Raw genomic sequence first — 22,386 nt, 5'->3', positions numbered from 1 at the left:
GTAATCGCTGTGGCATGAAGCCTTAGAATTCTTTGGAACAGGAAGGATGTTAGTCATCTTATTAAAACATGTGGGGATTACAGACTGGGACAAGGAAAGAATGATAATTACTGTGAACAAGCCTGCCAGCTAATCTGCGCATGCTCAGCTAAATTGGTGCGTAGATCAGCTCAATTGAAGTACTCTGAAAAGTCCTCCAATTATCTGTGGATGAGTTGTTGAAACTGTGGTCCTGACTCTCAGTGGTCATTAAAAATTGTGTAACCAGAATATGGGTGTTAATCCTGGTGCTCTGGCCTAGCGACATTCCCAATACGGCTGCTTATCCTACCAATATAGCTACTCAATTTCAGCTTCCAATTGTCTCATTCAGTCACTCTCCTCTCCCTCTTCCCCAGACCCTGACATTCAGCCATATTCTGTTTCTAACTAAAGTTGATTTGTTTGGTCCTCCTTTACAATACCAAACACTGTGGCACTATTGATAATTTAATGTCAGCTAAGTGCAGGAGTTTCTGAAGTAGCACCGGCACCATAAAATCAGACATTCTTAAGTCACGCTCTGGGCCTCTCCCACGGGGCCTGATTTCTCACATTTGTGTGCAGAACCATGACAAATACGTGACAACTGACGTTGATCCGCCTTGACTTTCTGTCAGGACGTGATTGAGGCATCATGGGACAACAGTGCAACCTGGACTCAGGGGGAGACGTAACATAGTAACTGTAAATCTGTCTCCCTCCATTTAGTATGATATGCTATGTTTTGCATGGTATGTATGAATTTGTGGATGTCCATCATCCATTTCGTATGATATGTTACGAATTCCAATTTCTTGTGGCTAATGTTAGCTAGGTGGCTAACGTTAGCTAGGCTAGGGGGTTAAATGATTAAGGTTAGGGTTAAGGGAAGGGTTAGCAAACATGCAAAGTAGCTAATTAGCTAAAATACTGAAGTTGTCCGTGATGACATTCGAACACGCAGCATTTGGCTTGCTAGACGTTCGCGTTATACTTTAACCCATCCTCCCGAACAACCACCCTTCTTTTGATTTTGCCTCAAGTAACTTTCTGTCTTATGTAACCATACCAAACGTAACATCACATACTAACTCGAGTGTCCCGGATATACATTTTATATGTTACGTCTTGTCTCTGAGACCACGCTGAACAGTGAGGTACCTATGGGACCCCTTTCCTGCTGGATCCCCATGGAATACTTTAGATATGAATATATTCAAACTGGGTGACACTGACAGTATATTCATGCTCAATGTGGTACTTTAGATCTGCAGCAACCCATTTACACATTTTCAAAGTCAGTCAGTATCAATATCATGATAGGTAGTGTCAGGTATGAAGTCAATGATTGTATCAAGAGGGAGTTAATGAACCTCTAAAGTGAATGCCACCACTTCAGCCATCATTACATTTAAGTGAATGTCTAATGTATAGTAGTTTATGTGGACAACTGGCAAAAAAAACAACGCATGGCCACATACAGACTGTACATAAACAGTAGAGTAAAATCAAACTGCTCTAGTGTTTGCCATTCTCTCCAAGTACAACAGGCAGCAGCTAGCCACCAATATATTACCAAGTCTAATCACATCCTCGCAAACCAGGCACTGTCTCCTTGTTTCCCTGTGGGATGCTGGGATTTCAAAGTCAAGATAACGTGGACCAAACTGGATTCTAATTAAAGTTGACATCAGGTTCCTCTTCCGGCTCCTCCAGCTTTCATCTAAATCATTCATGCTGAGAAGGACGGGGCCGCCACGCCATTTGGGCTCTATTAATGATTAAAGACTTGTTCAAGCAAACAAAAACAATAACACATTCAACAGTACCAGATTTGTGGGATTTAAAAGCCCCTAGATTGTAATCTTTAAAACATTTACTGACGTCATATGAGTCATGTATGAATCCTACTAATAGTATACCAGTTGATGTTAACTCAAAGCATTATTCACTCAACATATTATCATTAAGCGTTTGTGTAACAATTGTTGCTGTATGTCATCATGTCAGGACGTTAACTTGGCAGTAATCTAATGCACTGATTCATTCCCATGAATTATACATATAGCATGTTTGATAATAACATACTTATACAGTACACAGATTAGAATGAAGGTCATGGAAAGTGATATTTCAAAATCTATTTTAGAATAGTGCTACAGTGATAAATCTACAGGGTTACGCCTTGTGAAGTATATACTTTTGCAAAAACATACCAGACTGACGCTTATTAATAATATAATGTTGACAGGGTAGTGTTTTCAGTGGTGACCTGTTGTGAACCCGCAGCCTGGAACCTGATATTCTTTGACATGTGTTGAAACTGACACTGACAATGTGCTATGTGTTGGGGGCCTGTCTCTCAGTGACCTTGTACACTCAGTGTACCTTACATAAACATTACCCAGCTGATGTTCAGGAAGCAATAATGTTTAAATGCACAGCTTTTCCCTTGTAAAGGACCCATCACAATACAAAGGTGAATTCAATAATTGTTGACTTGGAAAATGCCTGTTTTAAAAGATTTTACAAAATGGATGAAATCTGTGAGAAGGGGTGAGAATATTATGGTAACACCGGGGCATACAAAGCTACAATATTTACACACTGGATAAGGACATTGTGTACAATACTAGAACAACATGGTAGAATGTGAAATGTAACCACATTGCCTTGTACTGTCTGGGTGACATGAAATAGGCAGTGTCTGAGTCTTTTTGTGCTCTCCCTCCCTATCTTGCTGTGGGTTATTTTCTTGTCTCTGCTGTGAGCTCACCATGTTGACTTTAATAGAGTGTGACAGTAAATTACAATTACCCATATGCAAGATACTTTCAAAATAGTTCAGGAAATTAGGCTACCCTGATATGACAGTTGTTTTATAAATCATAGATACATATTAAATATTAAATAATTTAATTTACATATTAAATCATGTTTACTGCAAAATTGTTCGTACATACTATATGATATAATTAACATCAGACACAGCACGATGAAAACAGGGAGAAAGACTGCATTCTATGGTTTAATGTACTTGATAAGAAGTAGCTACAGTACACAGTATGCACCAATCTGCCTGTGCATACAGCTATGAGATATAAAAATACTGTACATGCACTATGAATTAATTATACACAGACAGATTAACTAACATTAATGTTAGTCTGATTAATATTATATTCATTAAAATATAATTGTTGAACTCTCTAATTATGTTAAATGTAATTCCAATTCTAGACGTTCATGCACAAGACAAGACAAATGGAACAAATCTTGGAGCCATGACCAAATTGCAGGGTGATTTTAATTCTTGCCTCACCAGGCAAAACACGCACACAGATACACACACGCACACACACAAACACACACACTGTGCAATAATGGTCATATTTATCATATTCACACTTTATTAATTAGCTGTGTCATCTCTAGGTTATTAGGAGACGGTTGTGATGAATACATTTGGAACAGAAATAATTGTGAACTGTTAATGTTGAGTAGGGGAGAATGGGGTAAGTTTAGCCAAAGGGGTAAGTTGAGCCACCCTTGTTTCTAGTAAACCATGCACAAAATTAATCAGTTGACCAAATATTTAGAAAAAAGTCATAATTTAATGGAGTCCGTGAAGGAAGAAACCACATGGAAAAGTGGTAAGCAAGTTTCAGAAGGTCCAGAAAGCAGATTTTAAACAAGTCAAATTAATTTATTGTGTTACAGGTTTCGTCATGTTTATATCTAAACTAAACTACTAGATATTTTAAGATTGTTGAATACTTCAGTTGGGGTCTCAATATGGGGTCCTAAACCTCGCATGAAAGTGCATCCTCGTAGCTGTGTGGGCTAATAGAGTCAACATGTTTGCCTTGGGGTACGTTTACAAATGGAAGTGTTTTCTTCCCAGGCATAATGCAAGGCATTATCGCTGGGATATGAGATAACCGTGTTTAAAAAAAGTACAACGTGTTTGTTAGGAGTTAAGCCTGTGTTAAAAGATACTTAAAATTATTAAAATACAAAATAAGTGATTGTGATGGTGTTGAATTGTGTTTGGGAAATAAAGATAGACATGGTTTAAAAAGGTAGTGGTAATATTTAATTCAGTACAGAAATGTGTAGGTGGCTTAACTTACCCCATAGCCCGGATAAGTTGTGCCAAGAGAACACTTTTTTTGGACAAGCTATGTTTTCAAAACTGTAATGTTTACATGAATTCTGATTATTTCCAGGGATACACAACATCCTGAAATATATGTAGATATCTTAGAAATAATACTATATTTCCCTTGACGAGCTGATGCTGAATGTAAAAAAAAATCTCAACTTACCCTTCTCCCCTAAATCTCTGTAGGTTAGGTTAGACATCATATACACTAGCATTAATGATTCTGTCACAAACATGACATTACATATGACCATTTGTGACAGTTCAGAAGATGTAAATGCCAAATAATTTTACAAGGTAATGATTTGGGCAGGTTGACGTTTATTGTCATGAATCTTGCCCTGGGGGCAGAACTGAACGATTTCCACTAGATGGGCTGGCTGCAAAATCAAATTGTCGATATCGTAAGAATTCATGAAAACAAAAATGTGCTTTTTTTTTTATCTTAATTTAAGGTTAGGGTTAGGCATTATGGTTAGCAGTGTGGTTAAGGTTAGGGTTAAGGTTATGTTAGTGCCAGCTAGTGACCACTCTGCAGTTACCTCCAGGGCAACATTCCTTACAATAAATGCCAACCTGCAAACAAACAACTCTTTGTGTTGAGTTTTACTCATAAATGGCTGTCTGTCATGTTCTGATGGGTTGTCATGATGTGATGTTGCTTTAGGAAGAAATCGGTTTACTGTATCATTGAAGCGCTGTATCATCAAAACAACTTGACAACGTAGTGGTAAAATATGAAAACTTACCTCCTGAATTCTCAAATTACCCTAAGAATGAACAAAAGAATGACAATTATTATGAGTATACGTAGATGTACAAAAGTGTTGAGAGGACAGAAAGTAAGGATGGTAAATGACATTAGAATGAATGTTCTATTTTGCTTGTAGACACAATTTGCTTGAAGGCACAGACGATTCTGCACCATTTCACATCATTGCTATTACAGAGGTCCTCTCCATGGGAGACGGGAGTTGGAAAGACAAACTAAAGCGTGATGTAAATACTCTCGGCAGTGAAGAAGCTTCTTTCCTCCCTCCTCCTCTCCTCGTGATTTGCATTTCAAACAGCCGTTGTTTTGCATCTGTCTATTTGCATGGCATCGCATCCTTGCAGGTGGTGGCTTGTCTAACTGGGTGAGATGAAAAGCTCTCTGTGCACGTGTGTGTGTGTGTGTGTGTGTGTGTGTGTGTGTGTGTGTGTGTGTGTGTGTGTGTGTGTGTGTGTGTGTGTGTGTGTGTGTGTGTGTGTGTGTGTGTGTGTGTGTGTGTGTGTGTGTGTGTGTGTGTGTGTGTGTGTGTGTGGCTGAATCTCTACACATATTGTATCAATAAGAATTCCCAAATCGGAGGTGCTTCCACTTGTCACTAGCAGGGCACATTGCTTAATGAGACAGTCAAGACAAGAGTCTCTCTCCATAAAGCCATTGGTCCAAGTTCACAGTCTATTTATTGAAACATTGTTCAGTTGTGTCTCTGCGCGTGGCTCATCCAAAAGTTAGCCTGAATGCATACAGCAATCCCCAGCTCAGCATTTATCTGTCACAGAAAGACAATATCCCGCTGACAGAACACAATATGGAATCCCATTGAAAGACTTAACAAGCTATATTTTTATCTGCCCGTTAGTCTCAGGTAGGAGCTGGCTGCCATGGCTACACCCATCTCTGTCTCTCAGAGGACACAGTCAGGGAAGTAAGGGTGAGTACTGTATGACATAGGCTCCTTGAGTTCCTCTTGAGTTCGCCTTTACATTCACATCAGTCACTCTACTCATTTGATAGGGCTGCTCATTTGCTATTGTATTCCTCATTATATTCTGGGGACTGAAGCAGATCTTCACTTTTTTCAAAGCAAAAAATGTGTGTGATTGACAACTGGCCAGGCCGTGGCACGTTCAGGGTCTCAGTCGATTGGCTGAGATGGGTTTTTTTGCTACCGCGCCACCTGAAAAAGGAAAAGGAAGAAGAAATACAGGAGCTTCCAAAAGGTCCATTAAATGCTGGGTCACCCTGAGCCAAGTATTCTTTCCTGGGCATCATTATTTCTGCTGCAGCTAGCCTAATCCACATCTCAGACATATTTTATGTAGCTGACATGAAAATGGAAGCAAATAGTTTATTCCTCAGGAGATGTTAGATGGGTATAATATACCTGTCTAGAAAGCTTCATGTTGGACTGTTTGTTGTCAGTTTTTATTAATCAATGAATGTATGCAGCACATGTTCAGCTGATTTTCTATTCTCTTTGAGTTGACTCTCATTAGATATTTCCCTACTGCATATCAATTTGAAGCTGATAAAAGCCAAGACATATCACAGTTTTGCACATTCCTCAAGTCTTTAGTTTGTCCACAGGCATTTAAGGCTGTCAGATTGAATTACATCCCATTAAGATATCTGTATCAGATGGTTTACATGTTTAAAACACTCTCATTTCATGTTTTTCTTTTGGTCCCATCTTCCACAGGATTACCAAATGAGGCTTGCTTAGCCCTCTGTGGCTGATTGGGAGCAGCAGTGTTGATTCTGCCTATGGGAGCAGTAATTGTGACTGATTGTGGGATATTTTATCATCAAAGCAAGGCTTATTGCAAGTACTGTAATCGCATGTGATGATTCCGCATAAACACTGTCATTCAATTTTTGCATTAACTAGATGTGCAAACATGGGGGGAGATAGAGAGAGAACAGGAGAGAGAGACCAGGAGAGAGAAAACAGGAAAGAGAGAGAGAAAGTGTGACTGCAAGTGCTTACATTTCTTCTTACTTTTATCAAAACCATCAATCATTACATTGCCTTTAGGCTATTTATCGTAATCTTTACACAGGGACCACTTTAAAACAAGTATGCATCAGTGGTGTCATTTCCCTGATGTGTTCGTTGTTTAAACAGATGTGTAGTTTGCTTGCCATTATATTTCATATTTCTAAGACGCTTATAGATTTTATACCTTTAAAACCTTTGTTTTATGTGTTTTATTTTGGGACCATGGTGTTAGTGCTGTTCTCAACACACTGTGTTCAGCTGGATTTTACTGTCTCCTGGAGCTAACATTAGCAGGCTAGCCTCGGCCAGCTCCGGCTAGCTAGGTTACCTGGCTGTCACTGGCAAAGCTTGTCTCACGTCGGGACCGCTGTTTCTAACCTGAGTATAAGCATGTCAGACTCCTCTGTTTTGGAGTTGGATTCAGAGATGGACAGTAAAGTCATAAAATGTTAGACCTGTGATATGTTTACTGTCGTGAAAAGGAAGAATTTACTGATTTATACATGTGTGAAGCGTAAGCAACTCGTTGCCTCAAAAGACTGGATGACTACTAGAGGAGAACAGAGTCCTGCTGTTTTGATGCAACACTTCTAAATTACCGAGAGGATAATCGAGGGTGCTCTATGAGATTGGGCTACTCTGCAGTAGCTACTGAGGATACCACCCTGGACCATTTTCCCGTATTAACACATCCCACCGACAAGAACGGGAGAACTACTACGTCTTGCTCGACACCTTCGCTGGCAAAGTGGAATCGAGTTAGAAGATGGAAAGAAGGAATATTCCAACATATCCTCTGTCTGCCCTCTCGCCAAGACCTCCATCTCTCAAACTGTTTCGCGGCCCTGACCCCGGCCCTCCTACAAGGCCCTCCACCGCTCCCCGACCACTCCACCGCAGTACCCAGCAAAAGCCAAGCCACTGCCTCCGTGCGGCCTGGGAATCCACAACCTGCCTCTGGGGCTGCAGGTAGCCTGGCGGGTAGGAGAGTTGGGCCAGTAACCAAAAGGTTGCTAGATCAAATCCCCAAGCTGACAAAGTAAAAATCTGTCGTTCTGCCCCTGAGCAAGGCAGTTAACCCACTGTTCCCCGGGTGCCGTAGATGTGGATGTCAAGGGCAGCCCTCCGCATCTCTCTGATTCAGAGGGGTTGTGTTAAATGTGGAAGACACATTTTAGTTGAATGCATTCAGTTGAAAAACTGACTAGGTATCCCCCTTTCCTAGTGTGGCCATTGTAGGGAGTTCTATAGTACAGGACGTGGTGGTTGCCGGAGCAAGTACATTCTGCTTTCCTGGTGCTAGGGTGCATAATATTACTCGGGAGCTTAAGGTCATTCTAGATCGAAACCCTGAGCTTCAAACGGTGATCGTGCATGCCGATACTAATGACATCAAGCTGCGGCAATCGGGGGAGTTGAGACGGGACTTCGAACACCTTATGGACAGGCTAATGGATACTGGCAAGAGGATTGTCCTTTCTGTCCCTATCCCAACAGACAGTTCTGGAGGTAAATCTGCTGTCGAAACTCTGCCCCGAAAAAGCATTGGATTTTATCGACTTATCCACTTTTAGTGATTTGTTTTGGGAGCTACCTCGGTTCTTAAAATGAGACGGCTGACATCCGAAAAGAAGAGGAGCTAGAATGCTGAGTTTAACATGTACTAAACAAGTGATAGGATTTCAGTCCTGGCCCACAACAGGTAACCCTCACTGACTTGTGTTTTAAGTCATGTCCTCGTTCGAGGCATAGGCCTAATGGTACAATCCTGGGAAATCTTGCATCTTGTCACATCCTGACCATAGTAAGATGTTATTTTCTATGGTGGAGTAGGTCAGGGCGTGACAGGGGGTGTTTTGTGTTTTTCTATATTTTGTATGTCTATGTTTAGGTTCTAGTTTTTCTATTTCTATGTTGTTGTTTTTTGGGATGATCTCCAATTAGAGGCAGCTGGTCCTTGTTGTCTCTAATTGGAGATCATACTCAAGTAGGGTTTTTTCCCACCTGTGTTTGTGGGTAGTTGTCTTCTGTTTAGTCTATGTACCTGACAGAACTGTGCGCTTTCGTTTTAGCTTTGTTATTTTTCTTTAGTGTTCTGAGTTAAAATAAATATTCATCATGAGCACTCGACACGCTGCACCTTGGTCTACTTTCTACGACTGCCGTTACAGAACTACCCACCTCCAAAGGACCAAGCAGCGTGATCAGGAATGGACCTGGGAAGACATTCTGGACGGGAAAGGACCCGGGAGTCAGGCTGGGGAGTATTGCTGCCCGAGGGAGGAGATTGAGGCAGCAAAAGCAAGGCGGCGTTATTATGAGGCGCTATACCAATCACGAGGCAAGTGCGAGAGACAGCCCCCCCCCCACCCCCCCCAAAAAAATGGGGGGGGAGGGGCACACGGGGAGATTGGCAGAGTCAGGTTGGAGACCTGAGCCAACTCCCCGTGCTTACCGTAGGGGGTGAGTGATCGAGCAAGCACCGTGTTATGCGGGGATGCGCACTGTGTCGCCAGTGCGCAGCTACAGCCCGGTGCGCTCGGTGCAAGCTTCCCACAGTTGCCGTGCTAGAGTTAGCATTCATCCAGGAAGGATTGTGCCTGCTCAGCATTCCTGGTCTCCGGTGCGTCTCTTCGGCCCAGGTTATCCTGCGCCAGCTCTACACACGGTACCCCCAGTTCGCCAGCACAAACCTGTGCGACCTGTTACAAAGCCTCGCGCTTGCCGGGCTACGGGGGTTATCCAGCCAGGACGGGTTGTGCCAGCCATAAGCTCCAGACCTCCAGTGCGCCTCCACGGCCCAGTAAACCTTGTGCCTGCTCTGCGCACCCGGTCTCCAGCGACGTTCCCTAGTTCAGAACTCTCAGCGGCGTTTCCCAGTCTGGAGCCTCCAGCGATGTTCCCTAGTCCGGTGAGACCTATTCCAGCTCCACAAAAGAAGCCTCCAGTGATGATCTATGGTCGGAAGCCTGTAGAGATGATCCATGGCATGAAGCCTCCAGTGATGATCCATGGCCCGGAGCCTGTAGGGATGATCCACGGCATGAAGCCTCCAGAGATAATCCATGGCCCGGAGCCTGAAGGGATAATCCATGGCAAGAAGCCTGTAGGGATGATCCATAGCCCGAAGCCTCCAGAGATAATCCATGGCCCGGAACCTCCAGCGACGCTCCCCAGTCCGGAACCTCCAGCGACGCTCCCCAGTCCGGAGCCTCCTGAGACGGCCTGCAGCCCGGAGCCTCCTGAGACGACCTGCAGCCTGGAGCCTCCTGAGACGGCCTGCAGCCCGGAACCTCCTGAGACGGCCTGCAGCCCGGAGCCTCCTGAGACGGCCTGCAGCCCGGAGCCTCCTGAGACGGCCTGCAGCCCGGAGTCTTCAACGGCGGCCTGCAGCCCAGAACCTCCAGTGATGATCTACAGTCCGGTTCCTTCGACGACGATCCACGGTCCGGTGGTACTAAAGCAGAGGGATCAGCAGGTGGAGCGGGGGTTACGCCCCGGAGCCGCCTCCTCTGCTGGAGGATAAGGTTATGTGGACTGCACTAGAGCCGCCATAGACAGGAGATACCCACCCACCCTACCCTCCCTTTTTGTTTGTTTAGTTTTTTAGTGGCATTCGGAGTCTGCACCTTTGGGGGGGGGTACTGTCACATCCTGACCATAGTAAGATGTTATTTTCTATGGTGGAGTAGGTCAGGGGGTGTTTTGTGTTTTTCTATGTTTTGTATATCTATGTTTAGGTTGTAGTTTTTCTATTTCTATGTTGTTGTTTTTTGGGATGATCTCCAAATAGAGGCAGATGGTCCTCGTTGTCTCTAATTGGAGATCATACTTAAGTAGGGGTTTTTTCCACCTGTGTTTGTGGGTAGTTCTCTTCTGTTTAGTCTATGTACCTGACAGAACTGTGCGCTTCCGTTTTCTCTTTGTTATTTTTCTTTAGTGTTCTGAGTTAAAATAAATATTCATCATGAGCACTCGACACGCTGCACCTTGGTCTACTTTCTACGACAGCCGTTACACATCTATACCAATTCAAGCCAACCCTACGGTAGCATGGTTATTCTAGATACTCCCACAGCTGTGGCATTGGACTGATTCATGTAAGTGCAAGAAGTTCGATTTTCAACAAAACAAATGATTGCAACTCTGGCTTCTCAAACTAACGCGGACATTCTGATTATTACTGAATATTGGTTAAAGAAGTCTATGACAAATTTTGATGTGTCTCTGATGGGTTATGATGTATAACTAAACCAACTCGCCCCATCTTTAAACACCCTGAAAAATCTACTATTTTATATATTATTCTAACAAATGCCCCTCATAAGTATCTGACAATTCAATCTTTGCTAATGAGCTCATTGACCATTGTCCCATTGCCTGCATAAGAGATGCTAGGCTACATAAATCTTGCCCATACATTATTATAAAGAGACATTTTTGCTATTTTAATGAGCAACATTTCATGTCTGATCTAGGGTTGTGTGACTGGGGGATTGTGTCATCTGACTCGGATCAGGCCCCAAATTGTTTTACTTCTCTGTTTAACTCTGTTGCAGACAAGCATGCTCCATATAAAAAAAACTAAGTGTAAAGTATAGATCAAACCCTTGGTTCACGCATGAATTTTCTGAAAAATTACAGGAAATACATTTTGATTGGGCTAATACATTTTGATTGACTGATACTTCGTCTGACTGGCAGTCCTTCAGACATTAGAGAAATAGATCTATTTCTCTATCTCTGCTTAGAAAAGCAAAGTCAACATACTTTTTGAACTGCGTATCTGAGAATGGTAGGAATCCAGCGAACTTCTGGAAACTAGTCAAATCTCTGAAATAAAACTCCACTTCCCTTCATTGTCCCAGCAGGTTATGGCAGCCTCTGGTCCCATAATAGACTAAATGGAAATTCCTCTTCCAGTAGAGGGAGTCCTTTATTCACCTTGAAACAGACTGTAGAGCAGTGGTCACCAACCTTTTCTGAGTCAAGATCACTTTCTGAGTCAAAATGCAAGCCAAGATCTACTGGTCCGATTTTTTGGGAACATGACTTAAAAAACATAAGCCTATGCAAGATTAACCTATTAAAAACAGTTCTGTAGCAATGAGGATTATGCAGTAGGCTAAAGGCCCAATACAGTATCACTGCATATTGGCTATGCTTGAATTGTCCTATGCTGTTGTTCTCAGAACATTTTGAAATTATATTTTTAAATCTTGGTATATGATCACACTGGTAATAGATCATTTGTTGTATTACTTGTGATGCTCAGCTACTGTAAGTGAGCATAATATTTATTTGTTTTACTGGAGTGATGGCCTGCATCTGATGGTCAGTCTGAGGGGGGGCGCAGCAGTGAGGCTGATCTTCACCCAACTCACCATCCCTCCTCTCTCCCTCCCTCCGCTGAGAAGAGGGAACACAGTCTTCCAGCTGATGGCAAAACTTAAGAGGCACTGCATTATTTCTGCTTCATGCACCAATTCATGTTGTTACTCTTATGACCAGAGAAAGTGAAATGTTCCTCGGTATTAAAAAAGAAACAAGCCAATAATAACGCAAGCTTATTGGAACACTATGCTATACTCAATCCTTTCAGCTGCAGTGCTGGTTGTAGCGTTTTATGGCTTATAAAAGTGTTGAACAAAGTGTTGATAGGGCTGAATAAAAACTTAACACATGGACTTACTCATAAAAACAGCAGCTCTGAGCTGTATTCGTTGAGTCTCTCTCTAGTCATGGTTTTACAAGTTTTGAAATCTCACAGTGTCAACTTTGCTGTACGTTCTAGTTTTTTTTACAGTCTTTGGCTCCAGGAAACTGTGCAGAAATGTGATCTGAGCTATCTGATTGGCCAGTGGTAGGCCTATAGGTATTCTACCTTCAGACACATGAAATGATTCAAAATGGAAATGATTTTCCTTCCCGGCGCTAGGGCTGCTGAATCAAGTGCCAACAGCATGAAATGAATAAAAACAATAGGAACACAAGGCTTTATCGTTGTGTTTTTTACAAAAATGTTTGGTGATCGACTAGGAATGCCATTGAGATCGCGATCAACCGGTTGGTGACCACTGCTGTAGAGAATGATGTACTCCCAGCTACACATTCTCTATTTTCAATTCAACCATTTTATATATATGATTTACTAAGTGTCCTGCTAAAAATCGACTTTAAAAAATCCACATATTGCAGAACTTTTTAAACTTGTCATTCTACTCTAAATGTGCAACAGTCTGGTTTTAAAACCTGGACATAGCACAGTTTCAACTGCTACTCTTGTTCTTTGATGTATTAAATTGCTTAAATCATAAAAACCATTGTGCAGCCTAACTTATAGACCTTTCCAAGGCCTTTGAAACTGTTGACCATTACATTCTCATTCAAAGGCTGACTGAAATAATTCGCAAGTGGTTTGAGAATGATCTGTCTGATAGGACATAATGCTTGATTTCTGATGGTGTCAAGTCTAGTTTCCTGGATATTACGAAAGCTGTGCCGCAGGTGTCGGTATTGGGACCTGTTCTCTTTAAAATGTATATAAATAATATTGGTCTATGCGTTAAAACTTGTAATATTCATCTGTATGCAGAAGACACAGTTATGTATGCCATTGCCCCAACTGTTGACCAGGCTATGTCAGAGCTGCAACATTGTTGTCTTACAGAAAACCCTGGTTGGTTTAAAATGTTTGCTTTATGTAGGTTGACTACATATTTATTCATTAGATAGGTCTCCCATCAATCGGGTTCCCGCCTACAAATATCTGGGCATTTGGATTTACAAAGATTTAATGTTTAAAAAAACATACGGATGAGCTAGTTAAAAATGCAAGATTTAAAGTGGGCTTATTTTTTTAGAACTAGATCTTGCCTCTCCCTAATAGCAGAAGCAGATTGTACAGTCAGCTTTCCTGCCAGTTCTTGACTATGGTGACATCATTTACCAGATTGCACAGCTTTAAAGCACCTCATTGCTGGATCCAACTACAAAAAACATTACAATGTTCTGGTGCTACTCAGGCAATTTAAAATATTGATTGGGGACCATCTTACTGAGGAATGTAATTGTTTTTCTTGAATATACGTGTTGTGCTGTATTTAACTTTTTTTTATATTGTATTTGATTTTTGATTTGACTTATGAAACTGTATATGCAGAGCTCTGTGAAAGAGACCCTGGTCTCCCTGCTAAAATAATAATAAAACAAATATATTTGTTTAAGATACATTTTATAATAGGCTGGTTTCATTACCTTCCAACTGTAATAATGCATGAAGTCATATGAAATAGATTTCTTTGCTGTCCCTTCACATAAACTCACCTTGGTGGTCTTGACTTTGTTTCCAGAGCTGCAGGACCAGCCAGTGAGATCAGGCAGTACTTTACACTCCTCTCCCTCCAGACAGGGCTGCATCTGACACCACCACTTCTGACGCACGATGGATGCTGAGGAAAACACAGCACAGTGGGCAGTCACTTGAAATGAGATGAGATGCAATGTGTGGTCTGGAGAGCACTTCAATAGATGGGCGAGATAACAACTGTAACATTGAGAATATGTTGGTGCAATACAAACCCATTGAAGTACTGAAACGCTACCATCTTATATGAAGCATCCTACCTTCAACACAAGAGGGCATTGCCCTTGTTGTTCCGGCGACCTGACCAGGGAAGCAGGAACACTTGACTGTTTGAGAGCGCTCCTCAATCTTGTTCTTATTGCAGCAGCGATGGGCAGCCACTACTTCACAGGTACCTGTCTTTACCTGTGACGAACCTGCGACAGAGGGATTAGGAAAGGTGGTTACTAACTAGCAGTAGCTGCATGCATAGGGAGGGATGAAAACAATTAAACAGCTCCTTAAAATCAGTCAAAATGATGTGAAGCTGTATGTGCTATCATTTTAGTGCACTTTGCAAGATATGACATACTGAACTTGCCTGCCTTTCAAATACTGCTTGAGTGTGAGAAGAAAAATCTAACCATACATACAAGTCAACATAAGAGATTTCAACACTACATAATTACATAATTCACATCAGTATGCACCAGGCATGCATGTAAGTATGAGGTCTTAAGATTCTTCTGCAGTTGATTAAATTAAGCTGAAGCTTGAATACATCTAATAGGTATGTGACAAGTGTTAAATTGACAATTCTTCACTTTTGAACTGGCCTTTTTTTAATAGTTCAATTTCTTTTAATTATCATAAAATTACACAAATTCACAATTCACATATGGTCCTGCGTATAACCGCTAGGGGGCAATGCAGTTCAATCTACCGCTGTCCAGTCTACCTAACAGACAACGCTCACCTTACTGCTGTCCCCAACCACCCAACCCAACCACTAAGATGGTATTAATGCCGTTTTAGGTTCTCTGTTTTCAATACATGGAACTTCATGTACCATTTCTCATCAATGTGATGGCTCGTTGCAGTGATGTATAACAGCATGTTCATAGTACATCCAGCAATCTGTTGTTAACGCCACGTATGGTGTTTGAGAGCTCGCACTTTGTACTTGGAGAGCAATCATTGTACAATTTCACCATCAGGGCGATACGGTTTTTAAACATGGCATCTTGTAGTCTGGTTCTAGAAATGCCATTAGGGTATTGAAGCCGACATCCTCTACCATTGACAATGGCTGCATATCAACTTCAATCTTTTCTGTAATCAGCGCTGTGATTTTCTCACTCCGTCCCTTTAACTTCTCAAAGTATTGCCATATAGGACTTCGCTGTGGCCGCTTCCCTGTCTCTCTGCCATTTTCCAACTGTTAACGACAATGAGGCGTGGACCACTTTATATTGGTGGCAAATAATTTGAAAGATGCATATCTCCTATTGACAGCATTGTTGCGTTAGGTATTTGTTTAATTTTATACAACGGGTGGGTCTAATCCTGAATGCTGATTGGTTAAAACTGCATTACAGCCGGTGTCTATTCCACAAGTTATCACCAGCTAAATCTATGATGTTAAAATGCCTATTTACTCTGTTCCATCTGACTGCGCAATCCACTGTCTCATCAGCCCAGCCAGACAATTTATATATTTGATCTACGATGTGAAAAGCATTAACACATTATCTCCCATTTCTTCTAGACTAACAGTTTTCAACAGCGGAGATTTGTATAAACCTTGCTGTCTGTTTCTTCGACATTGTAACAATATTTCAATTGTTTCAATATTTAAATTTGATCTCCAGCTGTCCCATAGTAATGAATGTGTCGGGAGTCGGGTTGAGACGCCGTTTCTCAGCGTTTCTCAGCCAGTCGAAATCGTGGCATAATTTTTATGGATATATACAAAGAAATGTCAATTGAAAAAGGTCAAACGAAACGAAGTGCAGCTAGTTTGAAATCTTTCCAGCTTCAGTTTGAAGTGATTGTGTTAGCTGTGTTGTTGGCTAGCTCCTCTGAACAACAGTGTCCTGACGAGTGAGCACATTTTCTATGCCAGACGAAATTGGGCCTCATTAGCTCATTGTTAATGGATGTATCAACAAAAGAAATCACTGGAAAACAGCTTAAATAAATCCAAATGAGGCTACTTTGCTGTTATTCTGGCTGCACTTTTGACATGATAGTAAGTTAGCCGTAGTTGGCTAGCTAGCAAGCAAGGGATAAGAACGTTGCCAGCCAGTATGGCAATGGAACATTTAGAACGAATACAGAAATAGTACAAAAGACTGAATGACTGGGTTGCGTCCATAGATACAGAACAAAAAGACTGAATGACTGGGTTGCGTCCATAGATGCAGAACAAAAAGACTGAATGACTGGGTTGCGTCCATAGATACAGAACAAAAAGACTGAATGACTGGGTTGCGTCCATAGATACAGAACAAAAAGACTGAATGACTGGGTTGCGTCTCTAGCAACCGAACCGATAGAACGAATGACCAGCCGGCTTGGGTAGCAACCCTAGATTTGTGTCGGGCCTATATCTTGTGGAAGGATGAAATAGTATGAATAAATTCATCAAAATAACGTTTTTAATTAAAATATGTCAATTATTATTTGAATATGTTGGTAACCTGTTGTATAAAAGTGATAATGCCTTTGAAGCCGGTGTCTGGAGGATACATTGGCACGGTTTGCCGGCCATCGATTTAGTCTCGGGCCTAATAACACCCATGCCAATATATTCTATAAACGCCAGCTTCTCCGGCATTATCACTTAAATAATGTTTGCCTTTATGATGATGATGATGATGATTGGGACCTGTTAGTGGTAGTTTTGTGTATGTATGTTTTCTTAACGTTAACGATCCCAAATTCGTTCAAACATTTAAACATCACACCCATAACATTTACACAGTATCAGCGTTCACATCAATTTGGTTTCTGGAGCAACAGAGCCCCCATGTGGATATAAGAAACATCACAGGGAACGCAGTCAAAATGGAGGAAGTGAAAGAGAAAGTGAACGAGACTACGACCAAAAGGGAAAAGCAGCATTCACAGAACTCCCTTTCAGTCATTGCAAAGTTCTCTCAATTGAGATGAGAAAATATACAATAAAATGTAGGTATTCCATATTTTTTTCATAATGTGTATGAATGTAATAAGAGATTTTGGTGTTAAGGATTGTGACCTTTTGACATGTTACGTTATTTATACATGTTACGTTATTTATTTATGGCACATTCAGAGGGAACACTGCATAATGCATTAATAATAGTTGCCACTTGAGTTCAATTACTGCAATAACCTTATTTTAACACAAGATTTGTTCATACATTTCTGTAAATTACCCGTTTATTATTTATGAATGTATACTTAAATATTATAGTTTTATGTAGTCCCCTCCCACAGTAGCTGTAGAAACACCATGAGTCTGGGAGGACAGATACAGTAATTGTAGCATCAGCACTTGTGTTTACTTTCAACCATGCAGACCACAAACACCTATTTTCACCTCATTAGTGTTGGCCGTGCTTAGTTCCCAGAGGAGCTGGGAGTACTGGTGACCAGGGGCCATAATGAGTCCAGTGGGGACCAGTGTTCACTGGTATGAATGGTTCTGGGACTTACCTGACTGCACCCGGGAGCTGTGGTTGCCGGTGGACACTGGTTGGCAGTAGAGGATCACTATGCAGAGCAGGAGGAGGCCCCAGTGTACTGACCACGCCATCTCACAGCTTATAACCTTCATCCGGTCAGCCAAGCAACCACAGAGACATATGTTGTTAGTGAGAAGATATGACACAGCTATCGCACAGTAATGGGGTCTGAAAACTCTGTTTGAAGTTAGAACATTCAGTATGAGATCAAAACACAAACTGTGCTTAGCCTACTCCAAATATTTGATTTCTTAAAAAATAAAAATAGTATCTACATTTTGTGTCAACATTTCATCAAAAAAGTTGGATGAAAGCTTGATAAAAGACATACAATAGGCAACCAATGACTGTCACCTAGTGGTTATAAATCATCAAATTCTTGGGACAAAAGGTGATGAGGAGTACAGCTCATCAGGGACATGTACCAACAATGTGAATTCACAGCCCAAACTCCAATTTGCGTTGTAGCCAGCCAAATTCAACAGTCAGGCTGTTTAAAAACAGAACATCTCATACCCTCTATTGGGAATTTAATCCACAATGCTGCCACTGTGTATGTACCCATGAGAAGTATTAGACCCAGATTGTTGAGACCACCATGGATACCACTGAGTTTGTAGGACCAGCAATTCTTACAGTACATTGTATAGTATAGGCAGGCTTTCAGCGCTGCAGGTTTTTGTTCTTATGACACCCAATAACCTGCTCTGAAGACAATAATATTTTCTCTGTGATTTTATTTGAAGTGATTCAACATTGAATTTGCTCATGAGTTTTCAACCTCAATAAGTATGTTATATATATATATATATATATATATATATATATATATATATATATATATATATATATATATATATATATACACAATACCAGTCAAAAGTTTGGACACACCTACTCATTCCAGGGTTTTTCTTTATTTTTACTATTTAGAATTATAGTGAAGACATCAAAACTATGAAATAACACATTTGGAATCATGTAGCAACCAAAAAAGTGTTAAACAAATCAAAATATATTTTATATTTGAGATTCTTCAACGTAGCCACCCTTTGCCTTGATGACAGCTTTGCACACTCTTGGCATTCTCTCAACCAGCTTCATGAGGTAGTCACATGGAATGCATTTCAATTAACAGGTGTGCCTTGTTAAAAGTTCACTTGTGGAATTTCTTTCCTTCTTAATGCGTTTGACCCAATCAGTTGTGTTGTGACAAGGTAGGGTTGGCACACAGAAGATATCCCTATTTGGTAAAAGACCCTGTCCATATTATGGCAAGAACAGCTCAAAATAGCAAAGAGAAAAGACAGTCCATCATTACTTTAAGACATGAAGGTCAGTCAATGCGGAATATTTCAAGAACTTTGAAAGTTTCTTCAAGTGCAGCCACAAAAACCATCAAGCTGCTATGATGGAACTGGCTCTCATGAGGACCGCCACAGGAAAGGAAGACCCAGAGTTACCTCTGCTGCAGAGGATAAATTCATTAGAGTTACCAGCCTCAGAAATTGGTCATTAACTGCACCTCAGACTGTAGCCCAAATAAATGCTTCACAGAGTTCAAGTAACAGACACATCTCAACATTAACTGTTCAGAGGAGACTGTGTGAATCAGGCCTTCATGGTCGAATTGCTGCAAAGAAACCACTACTAAAGGACACCAATAATAAGAAGAGACTTGCTTGGGCCAAGAAACACGAGCAAAGGACATTAGACCGGTGGAAATGTGTCCTTTGGTCTGATGAGTCCAAATATGAGATTTTTGGTTACAATCGCCGTGTCTTTGTGAGACGCAGAGTAGGTGAACGGATGAACTCCATATGTGTGGTTCCCACCGTGACACATGGAGGAGGAGGTGTGATGGTGTGGGGGTACTTTGCTGGTGACACTGTCTGTGATTTATTTTAGAATTTAAGGCACACTTACCCAGCATGGCTACCACAGCATTCTGCAGCGATATGCCATCCCATCTGGTTTGCGCTTAGTGGGACTATCATTTGTTTTTCAACACAATCACCCAACCTCAACCCAATTGAGATGGTTTGAGATGAGTTGGACCACAGAGTGAAGGAAAAGCAGCCAACAAGTGCTCAGATTATGTGGGCACTCTTTCAAGACTACGGAAAAGCATTCCAGGTGACTACCTCATGAAGCTGGTTGAGAGAATGCCAAGAGTGTGCAAAGCTTTCATCAAGGCAAAGGGTGGCTACTTTGAAGAATCTCAAATCTCAAATATATTTTGATTTGTTTAACCTTTTTAGTTGCTACATGATTCCGTATGTGTTATTTCATAGTTTTGATGTCTTCACTATTATTCTGCAATGTAGAAAAGAGTATACTGTATATACAGTATATGTATATATCTATACACATACTTCTATTGTTTCTGACTCAATAACCTGGGCCATATCACCCTTTAACAACCCTCACTCTGAGCTGAGCACTTCTATCACACAAACCCCCTCCCCCAAATATAACGGCAAATGTTCCAAACCAAAAAAGTAGTCCCAGAAAAACTAGGACAAGGTAGTTTCTTCTTTTACATTTAATTACAGTGATGAATAATGCACAAAGGAAGAAGCATATCAGGAGAATTGACTGAGGTATTTTTAACTACCATCTGTTCTTCAACAAGGTCTTAAACCTGTTACTGTCTGTCTGTCTGTCTGTCTGTCTGTCTGTCTGTCTGTCTGTCTGTCTGTCTGTCTGTCTGTCTGTCTGTCTGTCTGTCTGTCTGTCTGCAGTAGGTAGCCTACCACAGTGTGATGTAACTCACCAAGGTAATCACATATCAAACACCACAGTGAGCAGGCAGGTTATCACATTACCTCTCCGTGACCAGATGAACAAGACTAGCACTAAATAGACAACAATGCTTTTGTCAGACACCCATTTTAATTCAAACAAATCAAATAATTATTTCCCTCAAGATCCATAGTGTATCTGCTTTCATTGTGATAAAAAAAAAATCAGCAGCAAGGTGAGGTCCCTCAGCCAGCCACCTGTCAAACGCAATATTAAAAAGAAAATATGCATTGATATTAGGCCTACAGTATCTCAAAGACTGTGTTGATCAACCCCTGGGGGGAATAGAGCTATTTGCCACTGCTGGCAAGGATGTTATTGCTTTTTATTGTGAGATCAAAAACCTTTTTAAGAGACAATAAAGCAAACAATATTTATGAGATAATTTAATCCCAGACAATTACCACTAGACACATAGATAATTCCTTGTGAACTAAAATAGCCTGGCATTACAAAATGTGACACAATACACGATTTGGGCTGTACAGTGATTCCTTATGTCCACAGCAGCATCTACCTAAAGGGAAGTAGTAGTATGTGTATGTGTGTGTGTTGGTTGTGGTGATGTTGAATTTATTACACCCATTTCCCTACTTTTAGCCTGGTAATCACAATTTCTAATCTAAATAGAAGCAAAGTCAATAAAGTTAGAAAACCTACATTTCCAAGTTATTTGGAATTTAATCCAGAATGCTGCAGCTGCCACATCATTGGACTGACAATTATTTGCAGATAAAGCAGTCTGTCATTTACTGACGACCTAGTTAATTTTATCACGTTCATGAAATAATGGATCGAATTCAGATATAGTCATCACTCACTTACCTTTGTCTTAGTCTTACAAATTATAGCCATATATCTTTGTGATGCGAAAGAGGCTACTTTCCTGATATGAAGTTGCGGTCCATCAACCTGACAGTTTGTAAGTAATTCTCATATGCATTTTAAATTACACTTTGATCTATCTGTTCCTATATTTCTTTGCTTTTATATAGCTAGTTTCGTACTAACCCCTAACAACTATGGTTCCTATTGACGTCTGTAGTGTAGAGAAAGTATTATCCACATCGATGCGCAATAGGCGTGGAATAACGGTTGAAAAACAGTCCCCTCATAGATAATTACTGGTTTCCGTTTAGTTTGTTTCTCTTCCGTAGTCCGCCTCTCGTTTGGTGTAAAAACTGAGACGAAAAACCGCGTGACACATCGCTCCACTCCAGACTTTTGCTTTGAACAAGATACAGTCCGAGGTGGAAAAAGAAAAGAAAGATAACTTTTACTGCTGTTGAAATGTATTCCATCCCGGGCTTCAGAGATGTCCTCTTATCATTGATAGACTAATAGACTAAACATTCAAGTTAGGAATCATATCTGCATGCAGTCGCCAGTGGGCAAAATTTGTGATTGGTATGTCCTTCCCCAATTACACCACAACTGAGGGCACAAGAGACCAGTTTTCACATGATAGGCCTACTGACTGCTTAGCACGCCAGGAGGCTTTCTCATCATTAAAAAACTTAATCAAGAATCCATCTGTTCCCAGACCACACC

General features: G+C 41.0%; 1 protein-coding gene and 1 long non-coding RNA gene across 2 annotated transcripts; one reads left to right on the top strand and one right to left on the bottom strand.

Annotated features, from left to right (window-relative positions):
• Positions 1-3,027: 3,027 nt before the first annotated feature.
• On the bottom strand, positions 3,028-22,239 carry tafa4 (TAFA chemokine like family member 4). The gene is made up of 5 exons (XM_014136377.2): positions 21,661-22,239; positions 18,002-18,116; positions 14,581-14,736; positions 14,281-14,405; positions 3,028-6,132 (listed from the first exon to the last, which is right to left on the bottom strand). Exons 1-5 carry the CDS (start codon positions 21,688-21,690, stop codon positions 6,121-6,123), a joined length of 438 nt encoding a protein of 145 aa, XP_013991852.1. The 5' UTR covers positions 21,691-22,239; the 3' UTR covers positions 3,028-6,120.
• Positions 17,365-18,306, top strand: LOC106567273 (uncharacterized). The gene is made up of 2 exons (XR_001320031.2): positions 17,365-17,491; positions 17,894-18,306. It is a non-coding gene; the product is annotated as an uncharacterized lncRNA (long non-coding RNA).
• Positions 22,240-22,386: the final 147 nt, after the last annotated feature.

Source organism: Salmo salar, chromosome ssa13 (assembly GCF_905237065.1).
Source record: "Salmo salar chromosome ssa13, Ssal_v3.1, whole genome shotgun sequence".
Lineage (NCBI taxonomy): Eukaryota > Metazoa > Chordata > Actinopteri > Salmoniformes > Salmonidae > Salmo > Salmo salar.
The sequence above is the reverse complement of the archived record's forward strand: the minus strand, read 5'-3'. Positions and strand labels throughout refer to the sequence as shown.